This window comes from Podarcis pityusensis (assembly GCF_964106645.2).
Source record: "Podarcis pityusensis genome assembly, chromosome: 8".
Lineage (NCBI taxonomy): Eukaryota > Metazoa > Chordata > Lepidosauria > Squamata > Lacertidae > Podarcis > Podarcis pityusensis.
The window spans coordinates 37812316-37830354 of NC_138033.1; the positions used below are offsets into that span (position 1 = coordinate 37812316).

The following is an 18039-nucleotide window of genomic DNA, read 5'->3' on the forward strand; positions in this document are numbered from 1 at the left end:
CTGGACCAAAAGTAACTCAAGGACTTGCCTGGTCTGTTTCTCTCCACCTCCATCACTGAGATCCTGTAATGGGGTGTTTCTGGTGGGCTTGGCTGGCTTGTGGAACTCACTGCCAATAGAGGGCTCGGCAAAAACAATCCCTGCCCTCTTGTAGTCGTCTTCGGAAAACTGTGTTATTTAGACAGGCTTTTGAAACTTGAATTCTTTTTTCTTTTTTTCGCTAGCCAGTATTTATTGATTCTGTTGATGTTTCTGTTGATTTTATTGCCATATTTTTGTGTGCCTATAAATACTTAAACAAATAGACATGCTAGTAGTTGGGGAACTGAGCCACGTGGCATCGGATTGGGGCAGCAGCACCACCTTTTCCTATTCTTTCTGGAGGAGGATCTGGAGCTTCCCCCACTGGCTTTTCTGTGGTTGGGGCTAACTCACAAGTTGCATCATCACCCTGCCTATCCCAAGTATAAGGAGGCCTCTATCCTTTGAGATCCTGCTCTCTGCGGATGGTAGGAAGTGAGGGGGAAGCAGCAGCAGCAGCAGCAGCAGCAGCTCCTTTTTCGTGAAGGGAAGATGCTTCTCAGTTGCTGTCGAATGTGTCACGTCTGCCTGTGCGCTGGAGGTCTGCCAGAGGCCAGCTTCATTTCCTTTAGCTCCAGTTATCTTTGCCAGCTCTGCTCCCTTGACCGTGCGCCTCTTCAGAAGGCAGCAGAGAGGCGAGGGAAGCAAGGCAGAGAGCTCAGGGTGACTCCTTTGGTAACCAGAAACCTGCCCACCAGTGGTGGTGGTGGGACGAGTGGATGGGATGTGACAGCAGTGTCAGGCAGATGTTTCTGCTCAGGATGCTGACTTTTGGACTTGTATGTGTGTGTGAGAGAGAGAAAGAGCCCTTTGTTAGTAAGCAGCAGAGGATAGCTTTGCACAAAAGTAGGTTGCAAGAGGATGCAAGAGCACCAATGAATAGTGCTAAATAATTTCTGTGTGTAGATTCTGTGTGAAATGGTGTTCCTGGGATCTCAGGAGGCTAATATCAAGCCGTGAGGTTCTCTTTTCGATGTTGTGGCAAAGTTATCTCCTGAATAATGGCATTCCCTCCCCCTGCATAAGCTATGTGCACTTACTGCAAAGCTGTCTTCATTTTATGGAAAGAGGTGACCCATTTACGCAATGCTCGTAATGCACCTGTATCGTGTAGCTCTGATGCTAGGGGTGCGGAAGGACCAGGGCAGGCACAGGGTGCTGAAGCCCTGGAGGCTACGGGAATTCTGGCTCAAAGCCCAGACCCAGCATTGCCCCCTTTCGCAGCAGTGGGTATGAGAGATTTTCAGGGAGCCGATTCCAACACGCAGCACCAGTTCCTGCACTGGTGATCCTGAGACAGATACGTCATTCCCCACAGACCACTTTCCAGCCATGGTGTCATTTTGTGTTCCCATCCTTAAAGAGGCAGCAGGATGCACTCCCAAGGTGCTGAGGCCTGGCACTCCTGAGTATTCGAGTCTTGGGAGGAGGAGTGTGTGTTGTGTGCTTTCATGCACTGCCTCTTCAGCAAGACTGGGGCAGCTTGCACATGAGCCAGTGGAGCGAACATCAGATTGGTTCAATTGGAACATGAGGCACATTAACTTGACCTAGATCTGGTTAGCAGAGGAAGTCTCGTAGACATGCATTGGGGGAAGGCAGTAGCAGCAGCAGCAGCAGCAGGATTTTCATTACTAGAAAACGCCTCCTTGAAATGCTTTTGCTCTCCACTCAGCAAAGCTAGTGTCATGTGGAAGGCTGAGCTGTGTTTTTTCCATTTTCCGTCACTCTCAGCCATTCCGCAGTGGTAGTAAACATATTAGATGCAAAATCCCCAAACCTCCTTGCAGTGCTGTTTCCTAATCGTTGTGGTTATGGACAAATACATGAAAACATGTCAAAAAAGCTCAGCTTTATACTGTGATACACATGCATTCATTGCCATTCCCAATAAGGCTGTTCCTCCTTCCATCCTCCCCCTTTGGCGTGTCTCTGCTCTCATCTTTTCCATAAGGCACATCTGACCAGATCCAGCATCTGAGAAGAAATAGAAACAGATTTCCAGATTACGTAGAACTTGGGCAAAAGCTGCAGCGACCTGTGCTAACCAGATTAATATTTGCCCGGATGCATGCTATTATTTTTCCCCACCTTCGGAGAATAGGAGCATCTCTCACTGCCGGCTTTATCTAGGGCTTTTCTTTCTTTGAGCCTAAATCCTAAAAAAGTAATCTCACCTTCCCATTTTTAAAAATAATCTCTGCCAGCTGATCTGGTGGCTCTTAATGCTGGGGGCGGGTGGCTGTGCTTCTGGGCTGCACCCCTTCCCCCACCAGGAAGCCCCCCCCCATGCTCTGCCTTGTCCGTGGGGGAGGGGAAGGGCCTCTGTGGCCTCAGCCCTTTCATGTCCAATAATGGGAGCTTAAAGAGCTGCTGCCTCGGCTGCTTCTGCTTCTGCTGCTCTCAGATGATGGGACCCAGCTGATGCGCCTTTCTGGCACCTGGCCTGTTGCCGTGGCAACGTTAGGCATTTGTGTTCCTGCAGGATATTGCTTTTCTTACACCCTTCCAGTTTCATTCTTTCGCTCGCACAAAAGAGAGGGAGAGAGAGAGAGAGAAGCTGCCTGCTGGAGGCTTGCTTAGTGGAAAGATGCCTCGCGCATGCAAAACACTCTCCCTCCCTCTCCCCGCCATCCTGGTTGAGCTCCTCTTGGTGGGATGCACCATTTCAGTTCATTCAAAGGCAGCCTTGCATGTGGAAACCGCCAGGCTGAATAGGGTCCAGGGGGGTCCAGCTAACTTCACAAGGCAAAGCAGTTCACATCAAAAATGGATATGTGCAAACTCGTTTGCTCGTTCCTCTTCCAGGGCAGCAGTGGCCAAGATGTGGTGCTTTCTCCTGACAGCCTCCTGGTGCCACAGCTGCTTGCTGCTCAATGCCATTCGCAGGTGGTTCCACGTTGTCTATATAGGTTCAGCACTAGGGTGTGATGGGACACCAGCCATTGCTGAGGAGAGGTAGTAGCGGGAGGCCTCTTGCCTTCATGTAGGTGCTGGGCCTTGGCCAGAGCAGAAAACTTCACGCTGCTCCTGTGGAGCCTTCCTTGCTTGCTTGCAGAGAGTGCTCAAAGTTCACGATCAGGGGCTACCATATACCAAACGCTCTTCCTCTTCCAAGGCCAGGCTGTGCAGCAGAATAACTGAGCCTCACTTGTCCCAACCCAGGGGAAGGATCAGGTGAGGAGACCCTGGGCAAGAAGCAGAGCTCACCCACTGAGGTCACCTTCACACCATACATTTAAAGCACTGCAAATAGTCAGTGACTTCCCCCAAGTAATTCTGGGAACTGCCGTTGGCTATGGGTGCAGAGAGTTGCGGAGAGTTATTCCTCTCACAGAGCTACCATGTCCCAAGTTCCCTTTGAAGAGGGATTGACTGTTAAACCACTCGGAGGATTTTATAGCTCTAACGACTCTCAGCACCTTTAACAAACTGCAACTCCCAGAGTTCTTTGGGGGAAGTAATGACTGTTCAGAGTGGTATTAAAGTGCTTCAAATGTGTGGTGTGATTAGGGAAGGTGGGTTAGAGTGGACACATTGCAAAAGTGAGAGGCCTATACTGAGTCACCAGAATAAAACCATGTGTGCTGCCTCTGTTTTGGCAGTGGAGCACAATGCCTTCCTGGGCTCCTGCGGGCAGATTGTGCTACCAGTGCAGTGGTGGTGATGCCACGGCTGTGAAGCAAGTTAGTGATACTTGTGGCAGCTTGACAGGTGGTTGGGCGACATGCTAAAACATGCAACATGGCACAATACAGGACAGATGGCAAGCTTGGTGCTGTACACATGCCTGGTTTGGTGCTTTGTTTTTTTTCCCCCTTTAGTGGACCTTGGGCAGGGGCTGAAGCTGGTGAAAGGTCCCAGGCCCAGCCTCTGGCACTTGGGGACATCTTTGCCCAAGACCGTGAAAATCCTGTTGCCAGTCTGAGCAGACAACACTGTGGGCCTAATGCTTCATGTGTCAGGCAGCATCATAGTAGGGGCAAGGGCAGTCTTCCCAGCCCTCCAGAGGTTTCTTCTACAACTCCCATCAGCCCCAGCCAGCACAGCCATGAGGCTAATAGGAGTTGTAGTCCAAAACACCTGGAGGACACCCAAGTTGGCAGAGGCTGGGTTAGGACTGAGGAGATCCAGATTCAAATTCTCAGTCAGCCATGAAACTGGCCTTGGGGGTCAGTCACTATAGCTCTCGGGCCAGCCTACTGCTCAGGGTGGTTGTGAAGATAAAATTAGTGGTGAGAACTATGGAGGCTACCCTGAGCTCCTTGGAGGAAAAATGGAGGGGTAATAAATATATTTCCTTTTTCTTTCTTCATTTTTGCAAGCTCACCTTACCTGATCCCATTGACTGGGGGTGTTGGCTTGACAGGTAATCATCTCTTGGAAAAGCATCCCTGGTGAGATGCATGAAAACAGGTCCTTATCCTCCCGAAAGCCTCAGTTCCTGCTGACAATGGCAACAGTGACTTGCCATGCCCACGACAACCTCTAAAATGCCTATGCAGAGGACCCTCTGCACTGAGTCCTCATCATGGAGCCAGTGAAGAAATTTCCCTTTGGATGTTTGAATTTGCTCTTACTTCAGAACTAGATTTGCTGGGATGTCCTGCTTATGCTCTGAGTGACATCCCTACACCACCTTCCCTTGCCCAAGGCACTTAAGAGGAAAGTGAGACCTTCCATCATTGCGTCGCAAGTTTCCCCACCATCATAAATGGTGGCCGGTAAGGGACATTTGTGTGTGTGTGTGGATAGACATGCAGCATGGAAGTATTATACTGCACAGTTTGGATATCTAGAAATTATGGGATGCAGGGCAGGAGATGTGGGAGCTGCACCATCAAGCTTGTCCATATTCTTTCAAGTGCAGGGATGGAAGTGAGTTCATAAGTCTCATAGAAATCAGAAGATCAATCAGGGATTGAATGTCAGATCATAAGGGCAAGGCAGAACCTGTTCAAAAGACACCATGCCTGCCTGCTTGCCAGTTTGATCTTTGTGGTTGCCATGGGCTAGTTTTACTAGAAGCCGTCGTTGTGTTTGGGGTGTACCCATTGCAGGTTAATAACAGCTGGGTATCGCTTGGCTTCCACACTCCTACCTCAAATCCTGTATTTGGCTTAAGCTCCATTCATTTGATTTAAACACTTTCCCATTATTTTAAATCCATGCATTTCAAGAGCGCACACTATAGCTATGACTGATAAAACATTAGTTTGCAATGGAGTATTCCATATTCAGGATCGTTAAGAAAGGAACTGAAAATAAAACTGCCAATATTAAAGTGGCCTTGTACAAACCTTTAGAGCCTCTGCATTTGGAATACTGGTTTCAGTTCTGGTTACCGTATCTCAAAAATGGATATTGTGGAGCTGGGGAAAGTGCACAGGAAAAGAGCACAGGGAGTCCTTGTCTTCTCTGCCTGCCTTGTCAGCCACCCCTTGATCTCCTTTTATTCCTTGATTCCAGGTTATCCTCAAGGACCTTGAAGTCTTGGCCGAGATTGCATCCTCTCCAGCAGGTCAGACAGAAGGACAAGGGGCACCTGACGGCCCCAGTTTACGACCTGGGCAACTGGAACTGCACATTCCTGCTCCAACTAAACCTTCCCAAGTTGGCTCCTCTGGTAAGTGCTCCTGTCTCTGGCAAAGATCTCACACGCTCTGAGCAGCCTCTGGATATTTTTTTCTCCTGCTGCAAAGTGGCACGGGGCAGATTTAGACAGGCGAAGGCAAGTGATTCCCTGGCAGAATCGGCACCAGTATTTGAGGGGAATGTGTTTGCCACAGAGGAGGGCCGCAGAGTGTGGTTCCAGCTACAGCTGGAGCCTGAAGACTTCTGTGCAGCTTCTGCTTGTAGTAACGGCTGGTGGGTGGGGAGAGCGAACGGAAGCATTTGTGTTGATAATTATACACCTCCAGACTGATGCAGAAGGAGGGTGGGAGGTGAGAAGAGAAGCAGCAGTTGTGACACCAACAAGGAGGCAGTTTGGGAATCAAAAATGTTTTGCTGTGTCCCTGCCTTGAGTCCTCATGCCTGCAGAGTAGAACTGAGCCAGGTAAGAGCTTAGAAGAAGTTTGAGGGTGAGACCTAGACTCCATTTCCTGCTCTTCCCTATTGCTGGCCAGTCTCCTTCATCCCATCCTATTCCTCTGCTTTTGAAATGCTGTGCCTGCGCCCTTCTGTCGTTGGGACAGACTGCAGGGCAGCCCCTCTGGAGCAAGCCATAGCAATTCATCAGGCTGGTCTTCAATAGAGTTTGTGTCAGTGGGAAAGGAAACAATGGCTAAAGTTTTAACAGGGAATCTATATTTCCACGCAAATCAATCCCAAAGCTTTTAAGGGATGTACATTATAGTTGCGCAGTGTGCCTAATTTCTGCCATTTGTGAATAGTGGGAGTCCTTGCCTACGCCGAGGACTGCTTCTGATTTTGTCTTAGGGCAAGTGAGGTTTTATGAATGGGGACATCTCAGAGCACAGGCACCCTTTTCAGCCCAGATGGGTGAAACTTGATGAATGTTAGCATTAATCAACATACATAGCAACAAAGCCGCTATACAGAGGGGTGAAGGTAATAGAGGGGAGGGGAAAGACAAATGAGGATAGAGAGAGAGAGAGAGAGCGCGCACACACACAAGTGAACAGCCAACCACAGTGCTGGGGGACTGTGGCATTTGGAACACAGGTCAAAAGCACTGAAACAGCGCCACCTCCCCTGGGGTTTCCAGGCCCAGCTCAAAGGGCTGGAAGGGCTTTTTCATTATCAGGGACTGGCTGCCCACTCTTCCAAGTCATCAGGGGAGGCCCTCCAGGTCCACCCCCTCCCCCCATGGAGCTTAAGGATCAGTGCCTCCACTTTCCACGTGCCAGACTGCACTGTCTTCCTCTTCGCTGTCCACCTTGCAAGAATAGTTAACAATCTTCAAGTAGTTTTCTTCATCCAGGTCAATTAATTTGGGCTCTTATGTGTGTGTGAGTGCTGTATTAATCTGCTTATCCTTTGCACTGTTTCCCACGCCACCCCCCCAAAAACAAACACCTTTTTACTGTCGTGCTAAACTGCTGTTTCTTACTTTAGTTACTTTTGGATCTTTCTTTTTTGGATTGTAATAATGTTGAATTTATTTGTAATGTTTCTTATGGTAATGTGAGACATAGCAAAGGCTTGGTGACTTGTTTGGTTGCCTTTGAACACAAGGAACTTGGACAGGGGATTGGGTACCTGTTGGTTCTGCTGATTTTACAGGGGCTTCCATTATCATTGGCCATGGGCTGTCGTTCTGGAGAGCTTTGCACCCCTTTTCAATGGTTCTCCTTAGAGGAGCAGTTTCAATATGCTTACATCTGATGCACATTTGGCAGAAACCCCAAGCAGGGGCTTCTTGGTGGCTGCTCCCAGTCTCCGGGACTCATTGCCAAGGGGGACGAGCTTGCCCAATTTTTGACCACACACTAGTTGGCAAAAACATTTTTATTTAGACAGATAAGCTGACTTTAGAATATGTTGAAATTGGTTTTTTTCTGTTGGTTTTGATTTTATTGATTTATCTGCCTTATTTTTCTGTTCTTCCTCACTCTGTATTTTATTGCTGTTTCATTATATCTTGTTGTACTTGTGTTGTTGCATTTAGCAACCTGGAGACCATTTGGTGGAAAGGTGGGAAATAAATTTAAAGATCAAAGACACAAGAACGTATCAAAATGTGTATTTGGGTAGGTAACATGGCACCAGTGGAGGCTGGTTTCTTCGAAGAAATGACAACTCACTTAGGATTTCCTTATTGGTAGAATACCTAGTTGACTCTTCTTATCTCTCTTCAATCTGTGGCCAATTCTGTAGCAACAAATGTGGCCCACAGAAAGAAGTGGTTGCCCAATTGGGAGTTCATTTTGGGTGGTTCCCGCTCCTGCCTTGCCAGTGTTTCCTTCCAAGGTTCCAAGTTCTTCAAATACCATCTTGGTGGAGACTAAAGGCAGTGTGAGAACATCAGATGAAACCTGAAGTTGCAACTGGATCAGGCCAAAGGTCTTGCATCTTGTTCTACACCGGCCAAACAGTTCTCATAATGGGAACCCTGTTGCTATTGCCAAATCTGCCCAGTAACACAGATAAGAGAGTAACAAGATGCCTGCAGGTGCATCGTGGTGAATGAGTTGTCTCTGCTGACTCATGAAGAATTATTAACCCATTAACCGCATTCCTTAACAAACCCAGCATGCGGGACCAGAGTGCAGCAGCAACACTCTCCCCACCTGTGATTCCCAGCAACTGGCATTCCCAGACATACTGCCTCCAATAGTGGAGAGGCAACATAGCCATAATGGCTAGTAGCCCTCTCCTCCATGAATTTTTTCTAAAGCTGTCCAAGTCTGCTTTTGTGGGAGCAAATGCCATGCTAGTTCTGCTTCAGCAAGGCTTGTTCTTCTCTATGCTTGGTAATTCTATCTTTAACTATGCTTCCCACCAGCTTTCCTGGAACAGATGTTAAGCTAATGAGCCTGTAATGTCTCAAATCCTCTCAAGATGCCCTTTTAAAAACTGGTATTATATTGGCCCCTTTCCAGTCCTCAAATATGGAGGCTGATCTTCAGGGTGAGTTACGTACTTTTGTTAGAAGATCAGCATTTTCACACTTGAGTTCTTTGCGAACTCTTAAGAACTTGTTGAGCCTTGTCCATTCAAAAGACGAAGAGTGGAAGTCCAAACACATTCTTTCGTGACTTCAAATCTTCCAGTCTGCCAAAGGATCCCAGGCAGCAGTCCAGTACAGATCTCCAGGAGAGGCACCCACAGGGTGCTTCCTTCAGGTTCAGAGCTGGAAAGAATCCATAAAAGTTCATCACCCACCCAGATCGCACATGTAAGGCAGAGGCCTGACTGCTAGGTTGCTGAAGGATGCACAGAGTGCAACATCTTGGAGATGGCCAAGGTCCTCAGGACTGGGTTTATGACATCTATGGGAGAATTGCATGCCCTCCCAAGTCATCCCTAATCCTCTTAGCCTCTGTTGGGCAGAGGGGCCACTGAACCAGCCCTTGCCTGCTGTCAAAGAGACCCTCTCAACTACTAATCAAGGCCCCACTGAGAAGGGAAGATTAAAAAATCACAGGGAAGATTACAGATTTCATCAGCACCATGGAAATGTGAATTTTGCATGCAGGAAGCATCTATGCAGGCAGCCCTTTACTTGCCTTGATTGACTCACGTTCCAGAATGCTTAAAATGTGTTTGGCAAGGTTAGGGCATGAGGGAAAGGAAGGTTTTGTTAGGCTTATCACGTCGTGCCTATGTACATGCCATATATTTAAAGCACATTGCTTCCCCCTAAGAGTGCCAGGGACAAGTTTGTTAAGGGTGCTGGGAACTGTAGCTTTGTGAGGGGTAAACTACAATTCCCAGGTTTCGGGGGGGGGATAGTGTACTTTAAATGTATGGAGTGGATATAGCCTATGTATTTCCTCCCTCCCCCTGTCCCCCTGGGAGCTCACTCACATGTGCATTTCTCCCAAAGCAACTGTGTAAGAGAAGTGAGTCACACAGCAAGCTTCATCCCTGAGCAGGGGCTTATCCTGGTCTCTCTTCCCTGTCTAATGCTCAGCCCACCACCCTGCACTGATTTCCCATCTGGTGCATGGATGATGAGCAGGAAGGGCAAAGGGACAGATCATGACAGGCGGTGGAAAGGGATAATAGGGTAAACACCAACCATAGCCTTCCTGGTTGTTCGCTTATAGTTCACCATCTGGCTAGAGGCTCCCTACTTCTTCATGAGAGGGTTCCAGGTTACCTGAAGTTGTGGCTGGTTCTACCTTTGCACAGTGCCCTGGTGCTGCTATCTCGGAGGCCCGCTTCTTGGAAGCATTTGGTCCAGCCTGTAATGCCCTGGCTAGGAAGCACGATGAGCTCATGCTGCTTGTCCCACTGTTGGCTTGTGCTGAGCACAGCTGGGAGCAAATGCGCAGGGCCTCAAGTGTGCTATTGATCCTCTGTCTGTGCGGGAGACGGGTGGGGGGAGGAGCTGGCTAGGCGGCTGCAGAGCTGTGCTTTAGATCAAGTGGATGGCTTTCTCTTCCCTCCCCTGTAGATTATCTAAAAATAGCCTTGCAGTTGTGGCATCCATCCTAAAGGCTGCCGTGGCCCCTTTAACTCCATTCCAGTCCAAGCCTTTTATGTCACATAATAATTTGGAAAGAAGATGTCCAAGAAGCTGTGTCTCCCAGCTTTCTTACTACTTAAAACATCCATATCTGTGCAGCCCTTTTAAGGACATGGCTCTGGTTTTTGTGCCCAGGACCATAATATCTGCAGCTGATTGCCAGTAGAAGTGTCTACTGGCTAGAGACTAGGAACACAAAGAGGTTTGCCGAATGTCATGAGATGCGAACCCCCCATCATCTCAGGGCCAGAAACAAGTAGGTGCGGCTCCATCATAACCGTTAAGGCAGATGGACCGGTTTGCGGGAATGATCCTGCGCGGGACTTCTTAAGTTCTTTCTTCTGAGAGAAGAGAAGAATTTGGTGATGTGGGGGAAAGTCCAGCAGCTTTTGACAAACATGCTTGTGCCGGAGTTTTTTTTCCTTTGGGGGGAGGGTTATTCCAGTCTGAGGCCGCCAGCAAATTCTGTACATTCAACAAGGCGTTTCTCCAGTTGCACAGTGGGCTTCAGGGCCAAGAAGATGATGTGGCAAGCTGCCCAGACTCTTTCTGGGCAAAGGCAGAGCTGGGGGAGGATGGCAAAGATAGGAGGATCAGAAGCTGGACTGTTCTTCCAAGTAGACTCCTAGGCATGCTGTGCTAAATGGCACCTTTGCAAGCCCCCATCTCGCCCTCCCTGCTGGTTTCCATTATATGTTTGCCTGCTCAAATGGCGAACCACCAGATTGGCTCCCCAGGGTGGAAGAGAGGGCCAGTTCCATTTCATCCTCACACTTTCCTCAGAATCTGTTTATGCAAATGCTGCTGTTTGCTTTTCCTGGCGGGGTGTATTTGCTCTGCTTGCTGAGCAGATCTGCTCCCTGCTTTGCTTCCCCCTTATTTCTCCTTTGAGAAAGCTGCAGCGAGGTGTGCTGAGTTGTCTTCATGCTTGAGGAAAGTCTTCGTACTTTTTTCAAGCTGCCCTTTCTTTTATTTGGCAATATTTCTGTGACTGCATTGGTACATGCCCTCGCTTTCACAGGGCTTCACAAAGATGATAAGTGCTTTCTTGGTCTGGAAGTATCCTGTTCTGTTCATAGCCCAATATGAACATGTGGCTCCTCAAATATTTGCTTGTACCCCACCTTTCCACCGCCCAGTGGGTTCTTCTGGGGGAGTGCAACCTTGTCAGAAACAGGCTGAACATCTAAGCCTCAAATGAGGGATAAATTTGTAAGAGTAAGTGGATTGTGCCCCACTGCCCCAGACAGAAACAACAATTTTAAAGGGGGCAGGGAGCCAGGATAATAACTATTAGCTTCCCCGGACTCGTGACTTCTGTTTTAATGAGGAGAAGGCCTGGCTTGTGATCTTGAAATACTTGGGCAGGCTCTCAGAACCAGCAGATCAGCTGCCTTGTCATGTGAGGGCCCAGCCAAAGGGGAAGCAGAAAGCTCTGCTGTGAGTAAATGACTTGCTCTGGTGTGCTAGCTAATCCCCTTGCCAAAATGCTGGCTCTGAATCTGTAGCTCTGTCAGACACAAAACCACCCACAGAGGTGGGTTGCCCCCTCTGTCTTCGAATTGCTTGGCTAGCACTTCATGGAACATGTTAAAGTGGGCTGGACCTCAGAGATCCTAGTAGTGGGCTGGAATCAACGCCCCCCCCCCCAGTGTTTCTTCACCTCAAACTGCTTGATCGAGAAGCAAGTTGCTTTCCCCTCCCGTTGTGATGGGCTGGGGGGGGGGGCACGTGAAGCAAAGGATTTTGATCTTTACAGTGTCAAATGCCTTGACTTATGCTCCTCCCAGTGTATCCCAGCCCATGAAAGAAGTCAGCAGTGTTCTCTGGGAAGAGAGGTCAGGGAGGCAGCAGATGTCACAAAGCCAGCCACTTGTGCTAATCTGAGCTGGCTTGCGAAATAGGCTTTGGGGATTAGGCACTCAGAGCAGGGCCTGAGTCAGGGACCCACAGAGCAAGAGGACAGGAGGATGCTGGGCTTAGAGCCAGACATGGCCTTCCTGGAGTCTTGCTTGGGCATCACCCATTTCCATCCTGGCATTCAGATTTCATTTCTGGAGGGAAGTTCCTAGCGTCCGGCTGTGGTGAAGTCTCGCATACTGCATGTGTTGACCTTGAAACCCCCTTAATTGGCAACTTTTCCCATGCGGAGAAATGTGTGCATCAGCCTTCCCTGGCCTGGGGCTGATGGGCGCTATAGTCCAAAACATCTGGAGGGCAGCAGGCTGGGGAAAAGCTGATTTGCCCCATCAGATGTTGACATTTTGTAGGCGACTGTTTTGCTTTGTGTTCTGGCCTGGGAGAGCATCTCTGTCAGTGGATTCACCCAATAAACCTAAGATGTTTCTAAATGTGTGTACATTCCACCCACCCACTTTTTCACTGTGCACCTCTCTTGCTATAAAACCCTGCAGAGGTATGAAGCATCCCTGTGAAGATCCCAGGTCTTGGACTTCCGGGTTGGCGCCATCGATAATGGCGGACTCCCTCTGAGTTTCTGAGGGACCAGCTCCGCGGGATCAGGTCTGACCGCTGCGGCGAAGCGGGGACCCTTTAAAAATCACAGGCGGGTGAAGCCTGTGAACGTGGGGACTCAGCGGGCACCTTTTGCGCCCCCCCAAATTGCGAAGGGACCCTTTTAAGGGCTCCGGAGCGAGACGGGGCGAAAGGCGTGGTGCTGAGAGTCGACTGCTTCTTCCGCGGAGTGAAGCCGCATAGCCGTTATCGGAGAGCGCTGACTTTTTCCTGGGACAATCTGACTTTGAAAGCAACTACCCGTGAGTAGGATTAAATTGGATTTAAAGGGAAAAACAAGTTAATTCGGCACCGAAGTGGGAAGGTATAAACAGGAAGTCTGCCTTCCTTTCTTGTAAATAGATCAAAGCAAAGAGACTGTAAGTGGAAACTCCGAAAGACGTTTGAAAAAAGATCTAAATCTCAACATCAGGAAAGTGATCTCCCCTCCGGATTGCAGGAGAGGAGGGGGGAAAGGTTTGAACTGTATTTATCTGCAAAAAAAGGGGGGGGGAGAGCTAAAATCCACCGCCTAAAACCTGGTAACGGACTGCCCCGAGATAAGAAATGCCGCTCTGTGGAAAGCCTATTGGTAAGCAGAGGACTTTTGACAGCTAACTCTGCAAAAGAGATACAGTGTTTCTGAACTTCTCCTGGCTTTAAAGTAACTGATTAAGTGCAACTGAAACTGTTGTTTTTATGTGAATTGGGGGACTTATAAGGATTTTTTTTCCCCTTAAAGTTGCAAGCCTTGGCTGTTACTGTGTCCCCCTAGAGGAGGCTTGACATTGCTACAATAACAACTGGGCTAGAGGAATTTTCCATTTCAAAACAAATTCCAGCCGTGGGATTGACCTTGGACTCTCATGAGAGTGTTATGGCAGATGGAAGAGGAAAGTTAGAGTTGACGCAGGAAAAAACTACTAGGTCTGGCAGACCCTATCGGACAGATACTGCGTTGCAGCGAAGGGCTTCAACATCTGGTCCTTCTGGACCATCTGGAATACCAGGGGCTGCACCTCCACAAGTTAAACCAAAAGTTATGTCGTCCGAAGGCGTTTTGGCTCAGGCACTTGGTAAAATTAATGAATCTTTGGAAAATTTAGCTAAACAAGTAGCTGAAACAAATAAACAAGTAGCCGAAGCATCAGTTAAAATTGACCAAAATACTACAAGCATTAATAATTTGGGACAGAAGGTAAATACCAACACAGAGTCTATTGAAAAATTACTACAGGAATCTGCTTCGACCCGAAAGACAGCTGAAGAAGCAAAAGATATAGCAACTGCTACTCAAGAGAAGATACCACCGATATATAGGCAATTGGAGGACCACGGTTTGACGTTGTCTGTGATTGAATTGAAGGAGAAACAAAGAAATTTAAGAATCAGGGCTGTACCAGAACGTGAGAAAGATAATTTGGCTGATTTTCTTACGCAGGAATTTGCAGATTTCTGGCAACAGGATTTGGGGAAGGAAGAATTTAAGATAGTGAGTGCATTTAGACTTGGAAGAGGAGGAAGGAGGAACAAGGCGAGAGACTGCTTGATCACCCTTCGAACAAAAGAGGAGAGAGACAAAATCTTGAATCTGCATTACCAAAAGACTCTAGAAATTTACGACTCAAGTGTGGAGATATTTAAGGATATTCCAAAACATCTTTTGGATTTAAGGCTTAATTACGGAGATCTGGTTGCCCTGTTGAGAAGTAACAGAATTATCTTTAGGTGGGAATTCCCTCAAGGCCTGTCTTTTAAATATAAAGGAAGAAAGATAAAAATAAGATCAGTCAATGACAAGGATAGGTTTTTGAAGGATCACGGAGAAGATCTACAGAAAGAAGTGGAATCTGGAGAAGAGCCAAAAGCACTGGAAAAAGGAATACTAGATATTGCAAACCTATCTTTTGGATTGCATGGTCCAGAGAAAGTGACACCACTGACAGAACAAGAACAGACACTTGGCACAGTTGGGGGTAAATCGAAGCAACCCCATCATGGCTTTGCAACTGTTTAGTTGGAATTGTAATGGTCTAAACTCTCCTCGGAAGAGAAAAAGTGTTTTTCATTTACTAAAAAAGGAACAATTGGACTTGATTTGTCTACAAGAAACACATGTAACAAGGTTACACAGGAAACTACTGATTAACAAGAGATTGGGACAGCAGTTTATTTCATCTGACAAAGTTAAAAAAAGAGGAGTTGTGATTTATGCAAAGGAGAGACTATTACCGAAATTTATTTTTAAAGACGACCAAGGAAGATTTCTGGCAATTGAAATTCAAGTTCAAGGAGAGAAATTTTTGATAGTAGGAATTTATGCACCGAATGAGGGGAAATCTGAATTCTTTAAAAAGTTGCATGAGACCTTAATGGACTATTTGGATTACAATCTGATTTTGATGGATATGAATGGAGTAGTATCTACAAACATGGACAAGGCACAAAGACAGGTAGTTACCAAGGATGGTAGACTACCGAAAACATTCTTCGAGATGACAGATAATTTGGACTTAGTTGATACTTGGAGAACAAAGAACCCCTTGGGAAGAGAGGGAACCTTCTTTTCTGAAGCCAAGATGACATGGACTAGAATTGACCAAATATGGGTAACTAGAGGAATGGCACCAAAGATAAAGAAAGTGGAAATCTGCCCAAGAACCTGCTCCGACCATAATGCTGTAAGGATGGAGTTGAAACTAATATCAACTGGCTCCTTCAGATGGAGGATGAATGACACCTTATTCAGAGATGAAGAAGTGTATAAAAAGGCCCAAAAAACCTTGAGAGACTATTTTGAAATAAATATGAACACTAATGTAGAAAAAAGAGTAATCTGGGACACAAGCAAAGCTGTCATGAGAGGGTTTCTGATACAACAGAATGCAATAAAGAAGAGAAGTCAAAATGAGAAGAAAGATAAAATTTTGGGGAAAATAAAAGAAAGTGAGAAGAAATTGAGAGCAAAACCAAAGTCGCAGGAGATTTTGAGAGAAATAAAGTTATATCAAGTACAATATATGGAAATGATGAACCAGGAAATAGAATGGAAAATCAAACAAATGAGACAAAAAACATTTGAATCTGCTAACAAATGTGGGAAATTGCTGGCCTGGCAAATGAAAAAAAGACAAAAATTAAACACTATTACAAATTTAGAAGTGGAAGGAAAGAATATACACAACCCAACTGGTATTTTAAACAACTATATACACAAGGGCCACAGAAAGAAATAGACCGATTTCTGAAGACAAATGGACTACAAAAAATCTCCCAAGAAAGTAAACTAATGTTGAACTATAAAATATCTGAACAGGAAGTAGAAGGTGCCATTCAAAACATGCAATTAGGCAAATCTCCAGGACCGGATGGGCTGACTTCTAGATATTATAGATCTTTGAAAGAGTGGTTATTACAACCTTTAAAGGAAGTCTGCAATGAAATATTGGAAGGGAAAAGGGCACCAGAGTCGTGGAAAGAGGCGTACATTACACTTATACCGAAGACAGAGACTGAAAAGACTCAGCTTAAGAACTACCGCCCCATATCGTTACTTAATGTGGATTACAAAATTTTTGCAGACATTTTGGCCAAGAGATTGAAAAAAGTATTGATGGAAGAGATTCATAAAGACCAAGCGGGCTTTCTCCCGGGAAGACACTTGTCCGATAATTTGAGGAATATAATTGATATTTTGGAAAAACTAGAAGTGAACATAAATACTAAAGCAGTTTTGATATTTGTGGACGCGGAGAAAGCTTTTGATAATATCTCTTGGAGTTTTATGAAGAAGAACCTACAGGGGATGGGGGTAGGCCAAGGTTTTGAAAACGGTATAAGTGCAATTTATTCAGAACAAAAGGCTAAACTAATAGTAAATAATGTGGTGACGGAAGAATTTAGGATAGAAAAAGGGACAAGACAAGGTTGCCCAATTTCCCCATTGCTTTTTATATCGGTCCTGGAGGTTCTGCTGAATATGATTAGAAGGGACCGGTTGGTTAAAGGTATACAGGTCGGAGCCAAACAGTACAAATTGAGAGCATTTGCAGATGACTTAGTATTGACGTTACAGGAGCCAGAATCTAGTACTAAAAGAGTTTTAGAACTGATTCAAGAATTTGGTCAAGTTGCAGGGTTTAAATTGAATAAGTTAAAGACCAAGGTTCTAGAGAAAAATTTAACACCAATGGAGAGAGAGAGGTTTCAGAATGAGACAGGTTTAACAGTGGTTAAGAAAGTTAAATACTTGGGGATTAACATGACAGCAAAAAATGGGAATTTATTTAAAGACAACTATGAAAAATGCTGGGCTGAAGTGAAAAAAGATTTAGAAATTTGGTCAAATTTGAAGCTTTCACTGCTGGGCCGTATTGCTGCGGTAAAAATGAATGTATTGCCTAGAATGTTGTTTTTGTTTCAAACATTGCAAATTGTGGACAAAATGGACTGTTTCAAGAGGTGGCAGAGAGATATTTCTAGATTTGTCTGGCAGGGCAAGAAGCCCAGAATAAAATGTAAAATATTAACAGATGCAAAGGAAAGAGGTGGATTTGCCCTGCCAGACTTTAAACTTTACTATGAATCAGCAGCTTTTTGCTGGTTGAAAGAATGGTTGCTTCTTGAAAACACTGACATTTTGGATCTAGAAGGTTTTAACAATGTATTTGGATGGCATGCATATCTGTGGTATGATAAGGTCAAAGCACATAAAGCATTTAAAAACCATATTGTCAGGAAAGCATTGTTTAATGTCTGGATAAGATACAAGGACTTATTGGAAAATAAAACCCCAAGGTGGTTGTCACCGATGGAAGCAAAAGCTGTGAAAAAGCTCAATATGGAGGCCAAATGGCCGAAATATTGGGAAATTCTGGAACAAGATGGAGATAGACTGAAATTGCAGAGTTTTGAGAAATTAAAAAACAAAGTGCGAGACTGGCTTCATTATTATCAGATAATGGAGGCATACAATTTGGACAAGAAAATTGGCTTCCAGGTGGAAAAATCAAAATTAGAAACAGAACTCTTAGAACCCAAAACTAAGATTTTGTCAAAAATGTATAACTTGCTGTTGAGATGGAATACTCAGGATGAAACGGTGAAACCTGCTATGATTAAATGGGCACAAGATGTTGGACATAACATAATGATGGCTGACTGGGAGCAGTTATGGACCACAGGTATGAAGTTTACGGCATTTAATGCCTTAAGAGAGAATATTATGAAAATGATATACAGGTGGTACATGACCCCAGTCAAGCTTGCAAAAATTTATCATTTGC

At 45.9% G+C, this 18039-nt stretch overlaps 1 protein-coding gene across 1 annotated transcript in view; it reads left to right on the plus strand.

Moving 5' to 3' along the window:
• VAC14 (VAC14 component of PIKFYVE complex) overlaps nucleotides 1–18039 on the plus strand; it is an 81497-nt gene that overhangs the window by 19221 nt on the left and 44237 nt on the right. The window contains exon 13 of the mRNA XM_081016894.1: nucleotides 5551–5707. Coding sequence (XP_080873020.1) covers nucleotides 5551–5707 — 157 coding nt within the window. The remainder of the gene's footprint in view (nucleotides 1–5550; nucleotides 5708–18039) is intronic.